Source organism: Acanthopagrus latus, chromosome 23 (genome assembly GCF_904848185.1).
Source record: "Acanthopagrus latus isolate v.2019 chromosome 23, fAcaLat1.1, whole genome shotgun sequence".
In the NCBI taxonomy this organism is placed as follows: Eukaryota; Metazoa; Chordata; class Actinopteri; order Spariformes; family Sparidae; genus Acanthopagrus; species Acanthopagrus latus.
Window position 1 is genome coordinate 2,474,842 of NC_051061.1, and position 20,456 is coordinate 2,495,297.

Below are 20,456 nucleotides of genomic sequence, written 5' to 3' on the forward strand. Positions count from 1 at the left end.
CTATTTATGATTTAAACTGTGGGGATCCTCAAGTGTCCATTCTGAGCCAGAATCTGCACATGCTTCCTCTCAGTCAGATAGTCTAGAACCATGGTGTTTAACATCACTGTGAAGTGGATGATAGGCATCTCCATGCCCCCCTCAGGACAAACACATCTACCTTAGATAATCATCTCGCCTGCCTTTGTGACACTAAGTCTTGGATATAACAAAACCTTTCAAAATGAAATAATTCCAGTTCAGAGGTCATGGTATTATTTGGCCATAGAAAACCTACCAGCCTGCTGCAACACAACCTGCAAGAAATCAAGTGTAATCTTTGATGCAGATCTCATCTCAGCCTATGTTAATGGTTTTGTTGTGTCCTTTTTTTTCAGTTTAAGAGAGAAAAAAAATAGATGATTTTGAAGTTATCATACTTTTATTTTCTTAGGTTTAGATTACTGTAATGGGCTTAATGTCAGTATCAGCTGGAGCTCCAGCGGGTGCAGAGTGCTGCTGCATGCATTTTCCATGGCATCAATTTTTTTTTTTTTTTAGCACATTACTCCTATCCTAACCAATTTACATGGGCTACCTGTTTTATTTTGTATTGATTTTGAAATTTGACTTGTCACTTTTAAAGCTTTAAATGGTCTTGCCCCAAATTATATTTAAGGTTAGCTGACCCCCAACATGTATGTGCCTGGGCATTCTCTTCAATCGGTGAGTGCAGCTCTGCAGGTTGTTTCAAAATTGTAATTGTGATATTGTGACTTGTAAGTAAAGGTGACCAGGCCTTTTCACTGAGAGACCCCAGACTATGGAACTCTCTGCCTATTGAAATCAGGAAGGCTACATTGTTAGCAACTTTAAAATCTTTTCTTAAAACCGTCGTTTAAAGCAAAGCATTTACCAGGTCTTAAATTTGGGGTTTTATCATTTTACATGTTTCATAATTTTCTGTTGTTTAATCTGGATTTCTGTTGTTTTTATCCACTGTTGATTTTCCTGTGAAGTTGTAACTTTGTTAGAAGTCCTGTGAGAGTACAAAAAAAAAAAGCATTTTGTTAATATGAGGTTTCTACTTCAAAAGCTAGGATGTCCAAGGGCTTCAAACAGAATAAACCCACTTGGAAAACACAGAGAGGCAGGGAACACACTAGTTAAATAATCCCAGGCGAACCGCTCATGATAAGCTGTATGGCCACAAAGAGGTGGTGCATTTTTATCCTTGAAATGTGCAAATGTGAAAGAGACTTGGTAATGTTTTTAATTAATATTTCAGCGCAGGGAGAAGCCTTTGATATTTGGCTTTCTTGTTTTTTCCACACTTTCTCACAGAAGGCCGAAGAGGTCACAGGTTGAATTATTTTTGTTTCACACTGAATAATTGTTTTATCATGTTGACATCATAAGGAAAGTCTCATGATGTCCTGTAATAACTGTAAAGGAACTCTTAGTGTAATTGTTGATTGTTTACAATATAGGCAGTAGATACCAGATAATAGTATCACTATGATATTACTATAGGGGCTAAAAGTGTCAGTGTTCAGGTGGGGGTAGTGCAGGGTAGTTGAGTCCCCCCTGCTAATTCAGATATGACTGTAACTACAGCAGGACAGATATTCGATATTGTGAAAAATGACGGAAAAAACACTGGCGCGAAGTATTGCGATTTTCGGTAACATCCTATATTGGCTCAGGCCAAGGAACAGGGAAAAAGAAGATATTGGAAAAGGATCAAAATGACCCAAAGTTGTCATAACCAAATATGCAGAAAATCTTTAGTTGTGACATGATTGTTTTGGAAGACGCAAAAGGGGATGCTTGATCCTATTGTGGGGGAAATAAACAGCATTTAGTAGTAGTAGAGGTATACAAATCAAAAGTATTTTATTACAAACTCAAATCATATGTGATGTGAGTACCTAAGTAATGTACCCAGTGAGTACCAGAACACTGAAGAAAGGAAAGAGAAATAAATTAGAAATTAGGGGGAGGAAGGCAGGTTGAAGATGTCAGTGAATTATCTGTCAGGGACTAAAGACAATAATTTAGAAAAGAGTGGAGGAGGAGGCAGCAAAAACAGGATGATGGTGAAAACACAGGAGGAGATGGAGATGTTCTGCAGAGCTTCCACATCACCTGCACTTCCAGGGGGCCTGATCAGACACAACTGCACATAGCCACTGAGAAACTAGAAGGATGGAAAACCAAAAGTCAGCCAGAAGAAGTAAGATCAGAGGAATGCAGAGAAGGAATAGAAATAACATATAAAACAGTGTCAAAGGTTTATCAGACCAGTCAAACTGTTCTCCAGTGGTCAGCTTGTATCAGGAAGTGATGCTGGAACTCTCCAGATGTCATTTGAAGCTTTCATATTCGGCTAGGCACACACCTATTTACTGTTATGAGACCAAGATGTCCCAGTCGTCTCAATATTATACACAATGTCCCCAATATATTTACTGATGCACATACACAATATATTCCCCTCTTTGGGGTCTATTTTTTGAGGTCACTTCATCAGCTCAGACAGTTGCCACTCCTTCTCATTTGTTGCCAAGTTCATCTGCTTAGTGCTACCAATGCGGTTATTCCTATTTTTGCCAATAAAGCTCACCATTTTCCAAGTTTTAGAATGAGTCCCATGAGCCTTCTTCCTTCCCAGAATTATTTCAGTTCCTGTCTGCCTTAGCTCTCTGATCTTAGACATAGCCACATAGAATGTTCCACCAAATGCTGTGTTATTGGGAATGTGGGCACAGCACTGATCTCCATACATGTAACATATTCCACCTGTCTCGGCTAACATCCAATCTAAAGCTTGCCTATTTCGCCATGCCATCCTGCCATCCTGCTCATTTCCTGTAACTGTTCTCCTAAGGCCATGGAGGACCTCATTAGAATAATTAATGAACCGCTGCTGGTTGGAATAAAAAGAATTGATCCAATAAACATTTATGTTTGGTCTTGTCCAAAGAATTTAATTTAATTTATTGCTTTTAATTCCTCAGGGATTCCTCTGGGCTGCAGTATACCATCTAAATATACCCTTGGATCTGGAGTGTACCGCCTCTTGGATCCATTCATTTCGTCTGGGAATTCATCAACTCCAATTATGTCTCTAACCCCTCTATACTTTACTTGTACATGCAATTTCATTCTTACCCGTGCAGAGAGAACAATCCACCGAGGTGGAAGAGTATTTAGTAATATGTCATCCTCACACACCCAGTAGCTATCTGCTACCGCAAATGTCTGTTCACTCAGCAAGTGGAGAGTAGGAACAGTCATGGTTATATTGTGCCATGTCTGACCCTGATGTAGGAGTAAATCTGCCTTCTCTACACTCTTGTTTCTGTTCTTTCGTGTTTCTTGTGACTGAAACATTCCCCTAAATTATGTTATTCTTGAATTGTGGTTGGCAGTGTCGTTGGGGCGTCTGCACCTCTGCAGACATTAGATATCATTTCCCTTACAGTGTACCAAGCCTACGTATGCCACCCATTGTGACTAGCTCTCTCCCACAATCCAACTTTTAGATTTTTAAAACTTCTCTGTTCTGGCTCGTAATTTCCTAGTTGGTCAGTTTGGTCATGCTCTTTTCAATTTCAAGCTCTTTTTCCGTTGGTAGCTCTGAGGACAAAGTTCACTGATTGTTACCTCTACATCTCTAGGATTGGCTGTTACAGATGACCATCACATACCGCATATAAGACTGTTCAAGGGAATTGTGATCCCTGCATATCTTCCTCCCTTGGTTGTTTTTATGAAATCAAGAACATATATTTTATTGGGGTCTATCACTGCCGCATCTAAGATACATATGTCTAGTCAGTCTATGACATCTGTCGCACTCTATGATCTGCCATGTTGTCACATCACAAAGAATCCCAGTAATGACTCAGGGTGGCGTCTTTAGAGATGATTATTTGTGAACCACTCCCTCTGCTTTGTATTGAGGTGGGATATTTTTTCTTATTCTTCCCAGTGTCATATAAGGTCTTGGGGTTTCAATCTCTCTCCTTACTGAGTCATGGGTTTGAATTTGGTCTCATGGCATGTTTGACGACTGTGTAGTTGCATCATACTTATCTGGCAAATGTCTTGGCTTTGCTCTTGAATGGCAGGGTCAGTGTCCTTCATACCAGACAGATCATTATCTTCAACTGGTGAAATGTCAAAACTCTGTTTACCACTGTCCTCCAGTCAACTGGCATTTTGATTTGTCTCATTTTGTGTCGTTACTGGTCGAGCCTTGGGGGCGGCAAGGTGTCCACCCAATTCATCTTAGTGCTAGCAGAGATTTTTTTTTGTTTTAGCTTTGAGAACTCCATTAACTCTTTCCACCATCCTCTGAGACTGAGGATGAAAAAAAAAATCCTAATCTTTGATTCATTCTCAGTTTTTGTGAGATTCTTCTTGATGCTTTTTGTACAAACACAGACCTGTTATCACTGGACAAATCTGAAGGGATTCCAAAGCTGTGCTTCTATTAGGTATTTAACTGTTTCTGACCCTTGGTCTTTTGGCGGTGTTGCTCCAACCCATTGGGGAAAGAGGTCGACTAGAAGCAACTACCATGTACAAATTTTATCATGTCTACATAGTCTATGACTAGATGTCTAAATGGTCCTTCTGGCACATTAAAGTGGCCTGTTGGGTTGTAATTCCTTTTCTCACATTGTTTTGGGCACACATTTCAAAGTCCTAAAAGCATGTAAACCCTTGTTTGCATGTGTAGGAACCATATATTTGCACTAGATTTGTTTTTTGTTTATTTTGACTTATTTTTGGTGTGGTGACGTGATGCGGGATTTAACCCCTTTATTAACCTCGAATTTCACCTGATACCTGGATGCCGGTGTTGGAGAGAGGGGATGACCTGGGAGTGCACAATTTACGTTTACCTCACGTTTGGCTCACAGTCTTTTACCAGTTTTTTGTTCTTTTAATTATTCAATAAAACCTTTGAAAAGGAACAAGTTGGAGTGGACATTGATCACTGGACAGCGCATAACAGAAATGTTTTACCCTCTTAGTGGCTCTAGGAAGCAAGAAGCCGCTACAGCAAGTATAGAGACCAGTATCCTTGTTGTTTTATTTTACTTATCACTTCCCCTCTCGCACAGTGATCTATACTGTGAGACTCACAGATCAATGTGGTTATCAATTGCACAGGAGCAACTAACAAACCTTCATGAGACCTCCACAACTCCTCTAACACCCCCCCTGCTGCCAGATGCTATGTTTATATGGTCCTGCCTCTTGCCACATTAGAATTATGTCTTCTGGGGTGGAAACTGGCTCTAGTGACACCAGCAGCGCCAAAACAGCCATTTGGCTTTCCGTCTGCAGCATTATTTCCTCTTATGATATCACCATTACCTTTCCTATGTGCTTGACATTTCATTATGTAAAGTTTCTTAAGCTGCATCATTCCTGACGTGAGATCCTGACAGTTGATAAGTGTGGCATTCAAGTCACATTACGTCTCTTACAGCCAGACCTCTCTCATCTGACCTGTTTTCTAGTCTCAAATATGAAACACGATACCATCACCTTGTCCACTATAGGGACGGTGCACTGAGGGCGGCCAGACTGGAAAAGAAACCATTCTGTTAACGTTACATTACTGAATACTGTACTGTGGTGCTCTCTCTTCCAAATAATCCAGCCATGTAACTATCCACCCATTCATGAAATGAAATCGCAGACTTTATACACCTTACTGCGGGAATATACATGAACATTATTGGTTTGTAAGAGGGGCATTAAACAATGTAACGGGACACACAACAGAGGTAATCCTGGCCGGTTCAGCGACAGAACAGATCATCATCCATTGTAAATAGAACAGATTCCAACAGTGTGATCCACTAACTCACATGTTTCCAGATCTGGTGTCTTGATATCAGCATTTCAACTTAAAGGATGTGTCCTGCATATCTCTAAAGTTACCCTACTAATGTTACAAAGCCCGAGATTCACGTGTAACTTATCACTGATAGGGTGGAAGAGAGAGAGGGCCCTAATGTTCACTTCAAGAGTTGAGGCAAGTTGATACCAAAGATTGTTCAGTTTCGACAGTGACAGGATTGCTGACTGCATATGTGCAAGATGTATGATTTATGTGTAATTTTTTAATAAGATAAAATGTTGATAGGCTCTCTGGGGAACAAAATGTTATGATCACTACCAAAACATTGATGTCATGACCAAAAATGCGCTGCTGTGACGGAAACATGAATGTTTTGTCGAAAGCAAAGTTTATTGAGTTATCACCTAGGATGCTGTGATGGTGTCCGGTTCAGCGTATATAAAAACTAATAAATACTTAACTTTGTAATCAGTTTGATCAACTTCTTCATTGAGAAAAAAATGTGGATTTTAAATATAGTATATCTCATATTTTACATTCAATTAGCAAATAATTTTTAACCTAAATTCAGTAAAGTAAAGTACAAAGTCAGGATATTCATTGTTGAAACTAATCAACTTTGCTCTTGTAAATACACACTCTGAATTTGAGGGCAGCAACATGGTTGAAGTTGGGACAGGAGAAACAAGAGACTTTTTGTTTGGAACATTCCACAGGTAAACAGGTAACTGATCATACTATCATGATTGATTACAAAGTTTTGTAGGCAAATAGTCCAAGTGTTTAAGAATGTTTATAATTGCACACTTGCAACAAATGTAAGGCATTCCCTTATCTGTAATCACATCCCAATTTTTGTGGAATTGAGGTTTATTTGATAAAACAGTGAAAATCGAAAAGTATTTAATAAAATAGCAAAAATTTGATAGACAGTGGAGATGTAAACAAAACATTAATTAATTCCTGTAAGTCAATATAAACTTTCTTATTATATGTGTGTATAGAATTGTTTTTCAGTAGTGACAAATATACAATATGAGAATGGACCTTGGTTATCATACAATATACATACATGTACATTTAGGAGAAAAATACACTTATGACGTTGAGACGTGATGTTATATAACTGATGTTATGTTGGCCTGTTTTGTATCAGAGATGTCAAACTCGCACTGATATTTGATCAGATGTCCTTTCCTCTTTATTGATTGGCTTAGCACGTGTATCAGTGCTGGAGACCAAAGACTCCAACAACATCTTTGTGGTTTGGACGTTACCACCTATGCTCCTATTCTCTCACAAAACAGCTTTATTTTACTGTTAAATAATCATTTCAGCTGTGTCACAGCTGCTGATGCAAACCGAACGTTTCTTTCTGTTACTCCCTCACATTGAAAGTTGTCCAGTGGGAGGCATTTACTGTGAAGCATAACAATGTGGACTGTGTTGTTGGTTGTTGTATACAGTATGTTCTACAAACCAGCACATCCCCAACCCTTCCTGAAGGTACACAATGTCTGTGCCAGCATGGTTAAACTATTGCTGACAGCTCAGCTCAGCTCCGATTTCCCCTCATCCATCCTGAAACAGCAAAATATACATAGATATCTAAAGGCTGTAAAACCAGTGTTCTCATAAAAATTTCACTTTTGCTTCAATGCCCTGTTATGATTTAAGATTCTAATAATGTTTATTATTTTGGGCCGTATACATGGTCAGTTAATAAAGTTTAAGATCGCACCTGTTTTTTCAATGAAAAATGTAAAGGAACATTTTATAACAAATGACTGTAACTTGCTTTGAAAAGGTCAAAAGTAGACAAACATTCTAATGGAGGTATCATTTTAAATGTTTTACTTTTCTTTTCCCCCTTCTTTTTTTCTTTCCTTTTTTAATTTTTTTTATTATTGAAACCATTGAGTTGTTTTATATTTTTCATTTCTTTGAAATTCATCCACTTTCAGACAAAGACAACATAAATGAGCCAGACTTTGCTCCCGTATCAGATGATGTAATGAACTTGATGCTCAGTGCTAGATAAGGGGAGCAAAAACCACATGGGATTCTCCCAGAGACCCAGACCCCTGGATTTTTCTGGACCTTTTAGAAGGTCTGTTCACTGAACCTGCTGCTCCTCTTCCTGTCTGTAGAGGGCAGCCTACTAAGTGGAAACACTTGACAGTGATCCCTTTAGTTTTTGTCTTTGCTTTGTGTTGCTCTCGATTACACACCCACACACGCAGACACACACTAAACCATGCCCACGCAAGTGTGTGACTTTGTGTGTGAGCATGTGTCTCTCTGTGATTGGGTCTGGGCCTGTTTGATTTCTCAGTGTGGATTGGATAATCCCATAATCTGATAACAACCCACTGTGCAGATTTACTGATTAAAGTTCTGAGGCAAATGGTTGTTGCCATGGCTGCCAAATAGAAGAAGAAGAAGAGAATAAATCTGTGTGACGAGAACGTGTGTGTTGCTGTGTGTGTAGGGTACTGCATGCTGTTGATGCACAGATTAGTACTGTTTTGTGCATGGGCAATCATACATGCAGTATATACACATCTGTGGTAAATAGATATTATTAAATGCATTTTTTAGTGTTCCTTTAGCTCCTTTAAGAGAGATAATCAGTGTATTCATGTTGATCCTGGCAATCATTTTGAGGATAATACAGCAGATCAGATCACTGCAATATCTCATTCCACCACATAATGAAATCATATAAAGCAGAAAAGTTGCTTAACTAGGACAATGCGTCTCTATATTTGTATGTGTATGTTTGTAATTTATTCTATCTTCATGATTAAGGGCTAGATTTGATTCTTCAGCCAAGGGATCCAGTAGACAACAACATCAGGTGACCACTAATACTTTCTACTGAGCTAGTGTGAGCTACAATCAGTCAAATAATCTTGAATAAGTAATCATAAATCATGATGTCCTCCTGCACAAATAAAGGATGAATACATGGTAGTAACCCCTCTCCATGTCATGTATTAATTTGGAGATGCTTAGTATTTACACAAATCTTGTTGTTGTGGGAATACAATGTGCAAGCCATACTCTCAGCCATGGTGACAGGCTTCTGCAATTTTAGATAAATCAGGATGCCAATATGAGACTCTATGTCAGTGAGTTAGACAGCTTTTTCATATCCTCATCCTCATCCTCATCATCGTCGTCGTCGTTGTCATCATATTATATCAATTTTTTTTAAATCACAATCAGCAGCAAAGCCTTTTAATGTGCTATCCCTAATTCAGAGAATTTTAATGTTGGTATGTATATAACAGCAGCATAAGTCGCTCAATATGAATTTTGTATTCTTCATCTTGTTTTATTGCCTCAAGTAAGCATAAATAAATAAATAAATAAATACATAAAGATTGCAGCTTTTAATTTGTATTGGATTGTGACACAAAACAAAGCTGGCGCTTTAATACAAAGAATATGATTTAAAAATAGTTTCTCACTGTGTACATCTGCCTTAAGATAAAGGGGATTAAAACATTTCAAGACCCTGGCACCCTGAAGCACAAAAGCAAAAAGCTAAATTCTTGACCTCAACAGTACGAATGTGTGGCAACACCCTGCAGCCTTCAGCTTTTTGGTTCAGGTTTAAGGCAGCCTCCAGTTCTTCAAAGCATCTTTATGAGACGCTTTGAAGGACGGCTAAGCCTCTCTAGGTATTAGATTTTAAAAAATGCAGGATTTTATATGTTATGTAATCCAGTGGCTGATCAAAGTAAACACAAGTCACCCAAATCAAATGCTCATTGAAAGAATTTAGGTGGCTTACCCCAAACACTGGATTGCCATTTGAAAAACACACCAACACACCAAACCACTGAAATATAGTGGAGAAAAGAAGCTGCTGATGAATGTAAGGCTTAAGGTCCTCAGCTAGAGAGTCATGTACCTCTGAAAAGCTGTCAACATGATGAAAGGAACTACAAAGTTCCCCGTATCCCACTGAAAAGATCCTCCTGTGTTTTCTCACAAATAATTGAGTTTTTGTTCCATTGAGAAAGCAGGAAGTTCCAGTTTACTTTATGCAATATGCATTTATCATTTTATGATATAATACAAGTGGTCCCTTATCACAGCTGTAGAAAGCGCAGCATTTTTCTTTGCACCTTTGTTTAATCATACTTTTCATTTAGTTCATTCATTCATTTCCATTTTGCAAAATATTTCTAAATTTTAAGGGCAGTAATTTTGGCATAAAACTGAAATTCACTCCAGTATCAAATTACTATGTAGCGTTCATTTTCACTTGTTCAGTCACAACGAAATGACTGAAGCAGCCGTCGATCCACCTCGTTAGCACTTCAACATCAATCAGACAGTGCTGAATTTAAATCCTTATAACATTTACTAAACATGAACTGGCATTTACTGTATATGTGCAATGTTTTTGCCTTTCCTTTCTTATGTAAAGTAACATTTTTGTGCTGCTCCTGCACTGCCTGAAACGCCTGGTTTGGAGACGAGCCTTTACTTCTGTAATTTACTTGAGTCACGAGGCGTTATATGGATTTATACCATGGTCTGGGGGAATACGTGATTCTGATTGGCTGCAGGGTGTCCATTAACCCCTAATATATGGACACCCACTAAGTAGTTCCAGTCAAATTGTCTGTTCACCGTTCTAAATCAGTGCGCTAGCTGGCGTATCAAATCTGAATGTTATTTCCAACACTGAGTGCAGTCCGTCAGTCCTTCAGTGCCTTATCTTCTGAACACCACAGGGTGGCGACTGTAACACACAAGCTGCAGAAAGTACACTCCCCCTCTGAAGCGGATAAGCTCACATCCCGTTCGCTGTTCAACTCTCTACTTCAGGCTGCGGCCACAGTAACATTACACACGGCCGATCATTTGTTCGTGAAAATCTTGATATTGATTTGGGGACAATGACTGGTTAGCTAGCTGGTCTTGTTAGCTAGCATACTGTCAAATTCTATTTACTGTTTGTCAACGGTATGCAATGTTATTGACTTTCTGGCTCATCGCTGGGCGGACTAGAATATCTCTCATTACCAAGTCGTATCTATGGTCCATCCTATTTACTGGAGGAGTGAACAATGTCTCCGTTGCATAAGAATCACGGGAGAGTAATGACTGTTCCAGGTATTAGTCGAACCCTCAGGCGTTACCAGGGAAACAAATTACGGCTTGTGAAAAATTTTATATTTTGATTGTAAAACGCATGAAAATATAAATGAATGGTCTGAATTTCTTTTCTTTGGCAAGTGACCATGGTATAAGCAGGATAATGCCTTACATATACACTCCAGTCAGTCAGCAGACATACAGTTGCTTCTGCTTTAGGCGTGATTTTAGATCACACTACCTTCCTCTTCACGACCTGCCCTACTCTGCTTTTGATCGGCTATAGCCTGCTCATTAAAGCTGGTGTCGGTAAGTTTGAAAAACAGTCAGGCCCTGACTAGATTATGAATGTATTGAGCCAGTAAACCCCGCCCCCTGCACTCATTTCTTTCTCCAATACAGCTCACCCGAAACCATGAACGCGCAATGTCCGGCAACTGCTGAATACTGCCAACGCAATCCGAGTCCTCACGAGTGGTAGGAAGAATACTGTCGGTGAATTGTTTCCATAACAACATCTAACTACAAGTAGCTACCCCTTGTCTCATTCACCTGTAAGTAAACCCCTACTAATTATCATATTAAATGTAAACAACCAACATAGACATTGCTAGCACTGATAGCTATCAAGCTAGATTTGTTAGCATTTAGACATTGTTTTAAAAGTGTATTTTGTTGTTGTAACTCATTACTGGTTAGCTAGCAGCAGCTGGCCATATTAACATTATATACGGCAAAGCTAAATCATCAGGATTAGTGGTGGGCCTGCTACATGTTTAAGTTTAATTTGTCAGAGCTTCTATGGTGACCGCATTGTTGACTCTGATGATGAAGACACACCAGATTAAGGCACATCATCACATCAGAGAGGATGACAGGAGGGCGACCAGCAGTGTCCGAGGAAGTGGTGGCAGAGGCCATGGGAGGGTGACAGATGTTGGAGCAAGCCTCAAATGTGGGAACTCTGCCAGATACTTATTTATTTGTCATTCTGCATTAAGTCCTTGTTTTACGTTATCTCTAAATTGTTTGAAAAGTCAAGTTTTGAAAATCATAAATGCCTTTTCTTCATGATTCCAGCATAAACAACCATCCCATTGCAGTTCTTACATTTTATGTGATGCTCTAATAATAACAACTGAATTAGGTTAGACTCTTATTTATTAAGTTTTTTTGGAATACATCTAAATAAATAATACTACAAAAATAGCATACCTTTTCTGATTTAGACAATATAGAGCACAAATAGTATAAACAACTACACAGGAAGCTCAGAGGTTTCTTGACTGATGATAAACACAGGTCAGTGTTGGCCAACAGGTCAGGCTGCTGATGTTGGCTTTGTCTCAGTCCTCTAACCCTGCAGAAAGAATAGCACAATTGCTTAACTGACAGTAAATTCAGCTTTTCAAGGACCTTGAAATTACACTCAGTTTATCATAATGCTAACATTTTGGTTGTATTTTATGTGGTGACAAATTTTCCAAAAAACAACCAGAAGTAGCCTCTGTTACATCAAAACTGTGCCATTTACAATCATTTCAAGTTTACCCTTTCTACTTTTTGGGGGGTTAGCAAAATATCACTTTCAGAGTAATTTAGGATAAGGAAAAAAATGTCCATAAAAATTGAAGTCTAGAGTTTGGTGGGTGATGGAAAACTTCTGGGTTGGTAGGCAAGCAGTGATTTATAGGGATTTTTTGGTGCATTACTTGTTTCCCACACTCTGCTGTGGTCAGCTGACAGTCAGATCATGAATTGAGATGCAAAATCTATTTTCTTTTCTTTTTTAAAGTCTTACTAATATGCAATAGTGTCAGGCAGTGGGCTAACATGTGACAGCTGGGACCAGTATTTGAAACATATTCCTGGTGCATCTAATGAAATGCTACCATTTATTTTTGCATTGTGTCCCTGCTAAGGAGCACATTCATGCACATAAAGCAAACCAACTTGATATGAAAGAAGGACACGTGTGTCTATAAAATGTATCCATCAAAGATACATATCACATGAATAACAGTGGTCTGATCCATGTTGCTATCAGCATCAAGTTACACTCACCTGTCAGAGGGAGACTCTATAGACATAGTGGAAACAGCAGGACTTGGTTCTAAGACTTCAAAGGCTGGAAGTTGATGCGTCCCTCTCAGAACTATAGGACACAGAAATAGGATACATCAGCACATTTGTAAAACATCTAGTACAAAAGCTATATGACTGAACGTCACATAAATACTAACAGCATCTGCTTACAAATACAATACAAACTATATTCACAGATATATGCAATCTTGACCCATGAGCTCTGAACAGTGGACTTGGCCTTTCACACATGCAGCACACAAGAACTTGTCCTCTTCTCATATACAGCTCGTCTGGCTAATGTCCAAACTACTATGACTGCTCTCACATTTGAAAACAGAAATTACAGATCATTGCAATCACATCCACGTAACAATAAACCAAAGCATTGTTTTTAATTAAATATATCATATTGGTTAAAGCATGATGAAATTAATATATATGCATTTACAATGAATTATTATTTTTTCAGAATTACAAATGTATAAATCAAAATTTAAAAATTTATTGTAATGAAGTGAAGGGCACAGAATGACTTGATGAGAATCTGAAATACACCATTTTGGACTTGCACTTGGGTACATGGTATACAATGTATGCAGTGAGTTTGGCAGGAGAAGCAGTTGATTGGGATGTTTGACTCATGACAAAAGATCAACCATAGCTAGAGATAACATCCATATTAGTCTGACCCTAGAGAGAGTGATTGAGTTCCTCCAGCTGTAGAGTGATTTACAGTGAGTCAGGTGGATGTCAGGCGTTATGTGTGAACCAATGAGCTGCTGCTTCAGTGTATGCAATCGTTCATTCTGCCTTGGTGCTATTATTTCACAGAGGGACTGGCGTGTTGGTGTGTATGTCTTCCACCAAGATGATGAAATTTAGTTGTAAAATCTGTCATTTTTACATACACGCACAACTAGTCCATCATTTTGATTTACTTTGCACCTTTGAGTGTTGGCAATAATCCATGGTGGTGCTGTACATTGCCTGAGGACATGATAAAATGCTGAACGGACATAATTTTTATTCACCATTCTCAAACTTTGATTCCATATTCTCAGGTGTCCAGCTAATTCCACAAACCTTTTTCCTGTTGGGGTACATGTGGAAACATTTTCGTCACGCACAGTATGTGGCCCAACAGGCCCGCATTAGCACATGAGCTGACAGCTGTGACAACAAGTTGGCTACCACAGCAGTCAAGTGTTAGCCAGGCTTACATCTGTGCTCCCAAAGCCTGTGTCTGGAGTCAGTACAAGACCGCTGTGTTAGGTAAGAGGCTGGACAGCCTCCAAGCTTCTTCTAATCTTAACAACTGGGCAAACATCTGAAACCTTGACCTGGTAGTAGAGGAATCATTGGTGTTTACAGTCAGAACAGAGCTAAAACACATTACTTTGCGCTATTCTCATTGACTTTTCAGAATATGGTGACCAAAAGAAAGGACAATTCTTTTGGCTTAAAGCACATAAGCCATTAATCTTGTCGATAGTTACCTGTCCCTGTACGATATTGTGTTTCTCTTCCTGGCAATATCTAGCAACTCCACACAGATTCTGAAAAGGAGTGGACCAAAATTCCACAGGTCTCAATCAACAACCTGATCAACTCCATGAGAATATGTGTCACACTGCATGAGGCAAGTGGTCGTCACATTAGATACCAACAGTTTCTCTTGTTCACAAGGCACAATTTTGCCAACATAGCTGTGGTGCTTCACCTCCACATCTTCAAGAAATGAAAATGGATCATTCAATAATTCCAATCAATCAATCAATCAATCAATCAATCAATCAATCAATCAATCAATCAATCAATCAATCAATCAACCAATCAATCAATCAATCAATCAATCAATTTTACTCCGAAACTAGCATATATAAACAGCAATCAGCAATAAAGTCCTTTCACATTGCCAGTGCCTTTCTGTTTTTCCCCTGTGTGTCCTGCTCATCATCATGAACGCCCTGAAAAAAACAGGGAACAGTAGAAATAGGAAACTGGAAAACATCCAGTAGACATTAACATTGTTTTAAAATGTCTCAATCTGAATTAGAACTCTGAACTAATAACAGAAGTTGCTAAGGCGGGAGACATCTCACATCTTTCTGATCTTCGTTAAGAGTTCCACATGCACAGTACCTTTCACACAGCTGCCAGGCTCAGACCACACAGAAGCCACGAAGAGCAGTCGCTTTTTAAATATCTTTAACATCAGTCTCTTTTTCAGACTCAGCGACTACTGAACAGTGTACAAGCTGCTTGACAGAGACGCAGAAAAAATATTAACAAGCCAATGGCCTTAAAGGGATATTCCGGCATAAGTTTAATTCATGGTCTAACACACCGTGACACCGGGTAAGACCCCCCTCGAGAGATCGAGTTTTCCAACTGCTAGCTTATGTAGTTTTATCTTGCGGTCTTTTCTGAGGTTGCTAAAACTACATAAGCTAGCGGTCGGCAAACTTGATCTCTCGAGGGGGGGGTCTTACTCGGTGTCACAGTGTGTTTGACCATGGATTATACTTACGCCGGAAAATCCCTTTAACTTAACACACGTCACAACATTGTGCCTGAAAAGGGGAGTCAACTAGAGTGTTCACCCAGGTAGTGTGTTCAGAGAACTTCGCACAGTTTTAACAGCTGTGAGCCAAAGCAAGCCAAAATAAACCGTTTTCTAACCATGTAAAAATATAGTGTAAAAAAATGAATAGTAGGAAAAATACAGTATACTATGCACTGGCTCTTGAGTAGCCCTCTTAAAGGCCTATATTTAGCACATTGTTGTGCCATACGGATTTGTGTGTATTATCCTTTTGCCATAAGCTTATCATCTCTTCATCAATTGGCACTCTCCGTACAGTATGTGCTTGACAGACTTGGCAGTGCATCACTACGGGGGAATATGCAGAACCAATGTTAAAAACAAGAGTCAGACCTTCAGGGTATTCCACAGAAGCAGACATGTTCCAGAGGCTGAAAGTGCCTCTGGGGTTTGCCAGGTATGTCTTCAACTGTTTCACAGCCAATTAATCTTAATTTGCTGGCAAACATTTCTTCTGCCTGTATGCCAGGGATTACGAGGCTACGCTGATCTTGTGGTATTCTAGGAAATGTTCACATGAATTTAGCTTGATTGTTGGTTGGTTACTCATGTTTGCATTATTTATATATTGTACATGGACCTATACATATATATATATATATGATTGTTTGTGTAGTAAAGTTGTCACTGGCTCATGTTTATGTGCATTCTGAAACTTTAATATTCACACGTTTGAGGTGTGTACATTTGTATTAGAAGAACATTTTGACAATATAACACCACTCCTCTAAAGCCCAGGTTGATTAAATTCTTAACACTTTAATTACACAGACAGAGCACTTTACATGTTGCCTCTCATTCACCCATTCATAAGATGCTAGCCTGCCTATTGGGAACAATTTGGGGTCCAGTGTCTGGCTCAGTGTGACACTTTAATCGCCGCCACAAGGCATGGATGTAAAAAAAAAAAAAAAAAATCAGGTGTAATTAGGTAGCTGGTATCTATGAGTGTGTACAGTTTGAAACAGATCCTGGATCTGGTGATCTTCAAATACACTTCAACAGTGATGGGTTTGATATTGGATTAGGAGTGTTGGGACTTGGTGTAGGTATGCACTGTACTGTGCCATTCTAGTTTTCTTTCTTCTTTTCTGTCTTGTGATCTGATCCCAGGTCTGTCTTGCGCTCCACTGAGGATCCCAAGGTCGGAAACCTAAGTTCCCTCATGGAATTAATTTATGAGATAAATCCAGTAACTTTAAGGAGGTACTATAAATCAAGAGAGAAGCAACATATAACACAAAATTCAGCATCATAACGTAAACATCATCACACACTGAGATGGTAACTTCATCATTTTTTACATTTTATTTTATTAAAGACCTTGATTGACAGTGAAAGATAACTATTAGTTGCAGCCTGAGCAGGACGCAATGCACCACAGATGCTCAGAGGTTTGAACAACAAATGACAACGCTAAGTAATGGATGTCAACTGAGGATTAAAATGCTGTTTCTAAATGGAGAGCGGGGCACTTATGCATTAATGTGTTTATGCATCCAAGCCCTCCCGCTGTTTGAATTGTCTTTGGCTGTATAGTTGTCAGTGCTGTGGGATAACAGTGCTCTGTACTGTAATGTATCCTAATGATGAGCTGGTGAAATATATCCCATAGCCTACTTACTGTAACAGGAAATTTTCCAGTAATCACTGACAATAATTCTTTAAAATGGAGGGCTTTGCTGCGGATATATGTTCCCTTCTCATCCACCCTGAGCTCTGGTTTGAAGCGCCACATAAACTGTCTGTAGTGGAACAGACAGAAAGATGACAGCTTCTCTCTGAAACTGTGTGATAAACCTTGGCAAGAAACATTTCCAGTTTCTCGGTACTTCCTGTGACTTTTGTTGTTGTTGTTGTTGTTTTTGCTTTTTTTTTCTAATTTTTGGCGACTTTGGTTATGTAAGAGATTAAAATCTGAGGGTGAAGGTGGGGATGTTGGAGCGGGACGGTCTGGTTAGCTGGAATTAGAGGCTGCCTGTCTGTGCAGACACACCAGCATGTGGCTGCTGGCTGAAGGCTGAAAGCTGGGCAAGCTCCGACGGACCGACCGACCGACCTACCTTCCTACCAGAGAATGTCAACATGCCAACCTTTTCAGTCATGTATAAAGGAGCTGTCATCATTAGCAGGTAAATGAAGACATTACCGGGAGGTGTGTGTGTGTGTGTGTGTGTGTGTGTGTGTTCGGAACACTGTGCGACCCTCGCCTACTTTTGTGAAGTGTTGAGTGTGTGTGTGTTGCAGCGTGGTGCCGGAGTGATGTTTACTGGCCGTGTTTGTAGGAGAGAACAGGAGGGTGCACAGGTTTGTGTGTGAGGGGAAACAGCGGTGTTACATTTCATTTCGTTAAAGTAGGCTGCGGTTGGCGCGAAGCACTCAACCAGTGAACGCAGCGTTTTCTTGTGTTTGACCACAGCTCGCTGACGGCGGAGGGGCTGTGTGTTCAAATGTCTTTACTCCTCGTGGATGTTCAGAGGAACAGATTCTGTGTGTAGGTAGAGCAACCTGGTTAAAGCGTCTGTGTCTCCTGCTTTTATTTCGGTGGGTGACCCTCGGCACAGGACGGACCTCCATCTGTCGTCTGTGTCGCTCGTGCGCCGCGAGCGCGCGGGTGGTGGTTGTTCTCTGTTTGCCTGTGTGACATCAGCCATGGAGCCTACAGCTGATCTATACTGTCTCCTCCAAAAGTTTCACCGTGCCGTTGATGTGGGCTGCAGATGAGCGAATTAAAGTGATGAACATCGTTTGAATCTATATCAGAGGTCAGGGCTCCACATGCTCTCAGTGATCTCCCACTGATTAGTGGTTCCCTGGTGGCCACATAACAGCTACAGGCTGCTGAACCATCAGCACGTGTCCCCGGCGTCTCTCCTCCTGTCGTATTTTAGCAGGTGCAAATGTTTCGATGGTAAACCTGTAAACCTGTCTATCAGCCCTTATTTATACGAACTAACAATTACCAATTATTTGATGATTGATGATCCCGCTGTTTATTTGATCGATTAAAGGAGTACTCTGTAGCTTTGGGGCAGAAATGTTAATGAGCGGAGAAAGATCTTTATTGACTTCATTTTTTTCTGTCTTAAGAAACTAAATATGAAAGCTGTCTCTGTTTCCAACACAGTTTATACGGCTTTACTTTGTTTACATGTGGCGGACCCTGCCACCTTTCTAGCTTCAAACAGTGTTCTGGGACTATGTATTCATCCAAGAACAGCTTGTTTATTCACTTATGGAAAAACACATATCTGGGAGTTTTGTTTTATTACCTCACCAATATTGTGTATTGTAAAATTCTTAGTTAAAATGTGTTACACAGAGACCCTTTTTAATATTTGTAAAAGATGTTTCACCAAAATTTGAAAATTAAAATGCAAGAGGAGAAAATGCAGATCATTTGAGAAACCAGAGCCATAAAATGTTTGACAGTTTGGCTTGAAATTTGAGTTATACGCTCATTATCTCGTCCTTCCACGCTGATGGAAAGGCAGGTGAAGTTTTGTTTTCATTTCTGGCACTTCATGGCAAAACAGCATTGCAGCGTTCCCCTAAAAAAACTGAAGTAGCTGGAGACTTGTTATAAAACATTAGAAAAACTGAGGAACAAAACATAATTTTTCATAATCCATGTCTCCAGAAACCCAGAGAGCCCAGATGGATTTTGAAAATGTTATTTATACCGTATATGTTCACTGTAGCCACTAGGCTAAAAGCATTAGCAGATGCATCATCTGAAGTGGGTGCACGAGCTCGACCGGGTGTTGAGGGTGTAAATAACATCTTTACAAAATCAATTTGGGATTTTGGCGCTTCTGGAGACTTGGATTACGCAGGACGAGCTGCTTGGAGCATTAGATGTTTTTTTTGTTTATTGTGTATTATTATTATTATTATTATTATTATTATTATTATTATTATTATTATTATTTAACAGCTATGTATTAGTTTCTAACCTTGTGTGGATGCTCTATCATGGATGTGCTTGTGGTTATACAGGTGCAGGTGTACAGATGTTATACACATGCAGGTGTACAGGACACTGCTGTGTAGTAGCAGGGTCCCTTGTCTAATAAATAAATTACGTGGTATCGGACCGGTGAATAGACTTGTGCGCTTGGCTTATCGATTCCCGCATTTTAAGCAGTGCCAGAGGCATTTCAGACATGCAATGCTCAACATTTCCGTTTGATTATTTAAAAAAAAAAAACCTTGATTGGATTATTTAAAGATATCTTGTACCATCTTTGCAATGAAAGCACATTTAGACTGCTGCATATGGTGGAGATAGAGCGCTGTGTGGGTAAGGATTTGATTGTTTTCATCTTATGCTCTGCCTTGCATGGCAGCACATTCATGTTTCTGTTGACTGGCGTGAGTTATAGGGTTGGTGGTGGGTTTTAATGACCTAGATACGTTTCCCTTCACGTCAGAGCAGTAACTGCAAACAGCCATGGCTTGAGTGGGGCTTCACCACAAAAACTCAGTTTACCCAACTTTTTGAAATGAAAGTATAGAAACCCTATTTTTGACCTTTTTTATAGAAGCAGCCACTTACAGTTTACCAACTTAATGTTTTAGTACTACAACCCTGCCAACAACACAGGACAGTATGTGAGTTTATTTATTAATTTAGTCTACATTGGTTACATGAATAGTCATATAGATTGTCATTTGCAAGACTCCAATGACTTAACATTACTTATGTCTTAATGCTCTGATTTAGAGACCTCTTATGCCTGAAATGAAATAGTGTGTGTTTAATTTGTGACTGTGCGT

At 39.5% G+C, this 20,456-nt stretch overlaps 1 protein-coding gene across 7 annotated transcripts in view; it reads left to right on the forward strand.

Moving 5' to 3' along the window:
- The window catches only part of si:dkeyp-72e1.9 (syntaxin-binding protein 4), a 90,075-nt gene that overhangs the window by 16,505 nt on the left and 53,114 nt on the right, over positions 1-20,456 (forward strand). Inside the window, exon 1 of one of the 7 annotated variants that reach the window (XM_037090266.1) lies at positions 11,383-11,538. The exons of 3 other annotated variants lie outside the window; for them this stretch is intronic. Coding sequence is in view for 2 of the 4 variants with exons in the window: in XM_037090265.1 (XP_036946160.1) it covers positions 17,763-17,809 (47 nt within the window). In the remaining 2 variants the exon portion in view is untranslated. Of the gene's footprint in view, positions 1-11,382; positions 11,539-17,235; positions 17,810-18,202; positions 18,443-20,456 lie in introns of those variants that run through there. 3 more of the 7 variants (XM_037090265.1, XM_037090263.1, XM_037090267.1) reach the window with 3 other exon arrangements.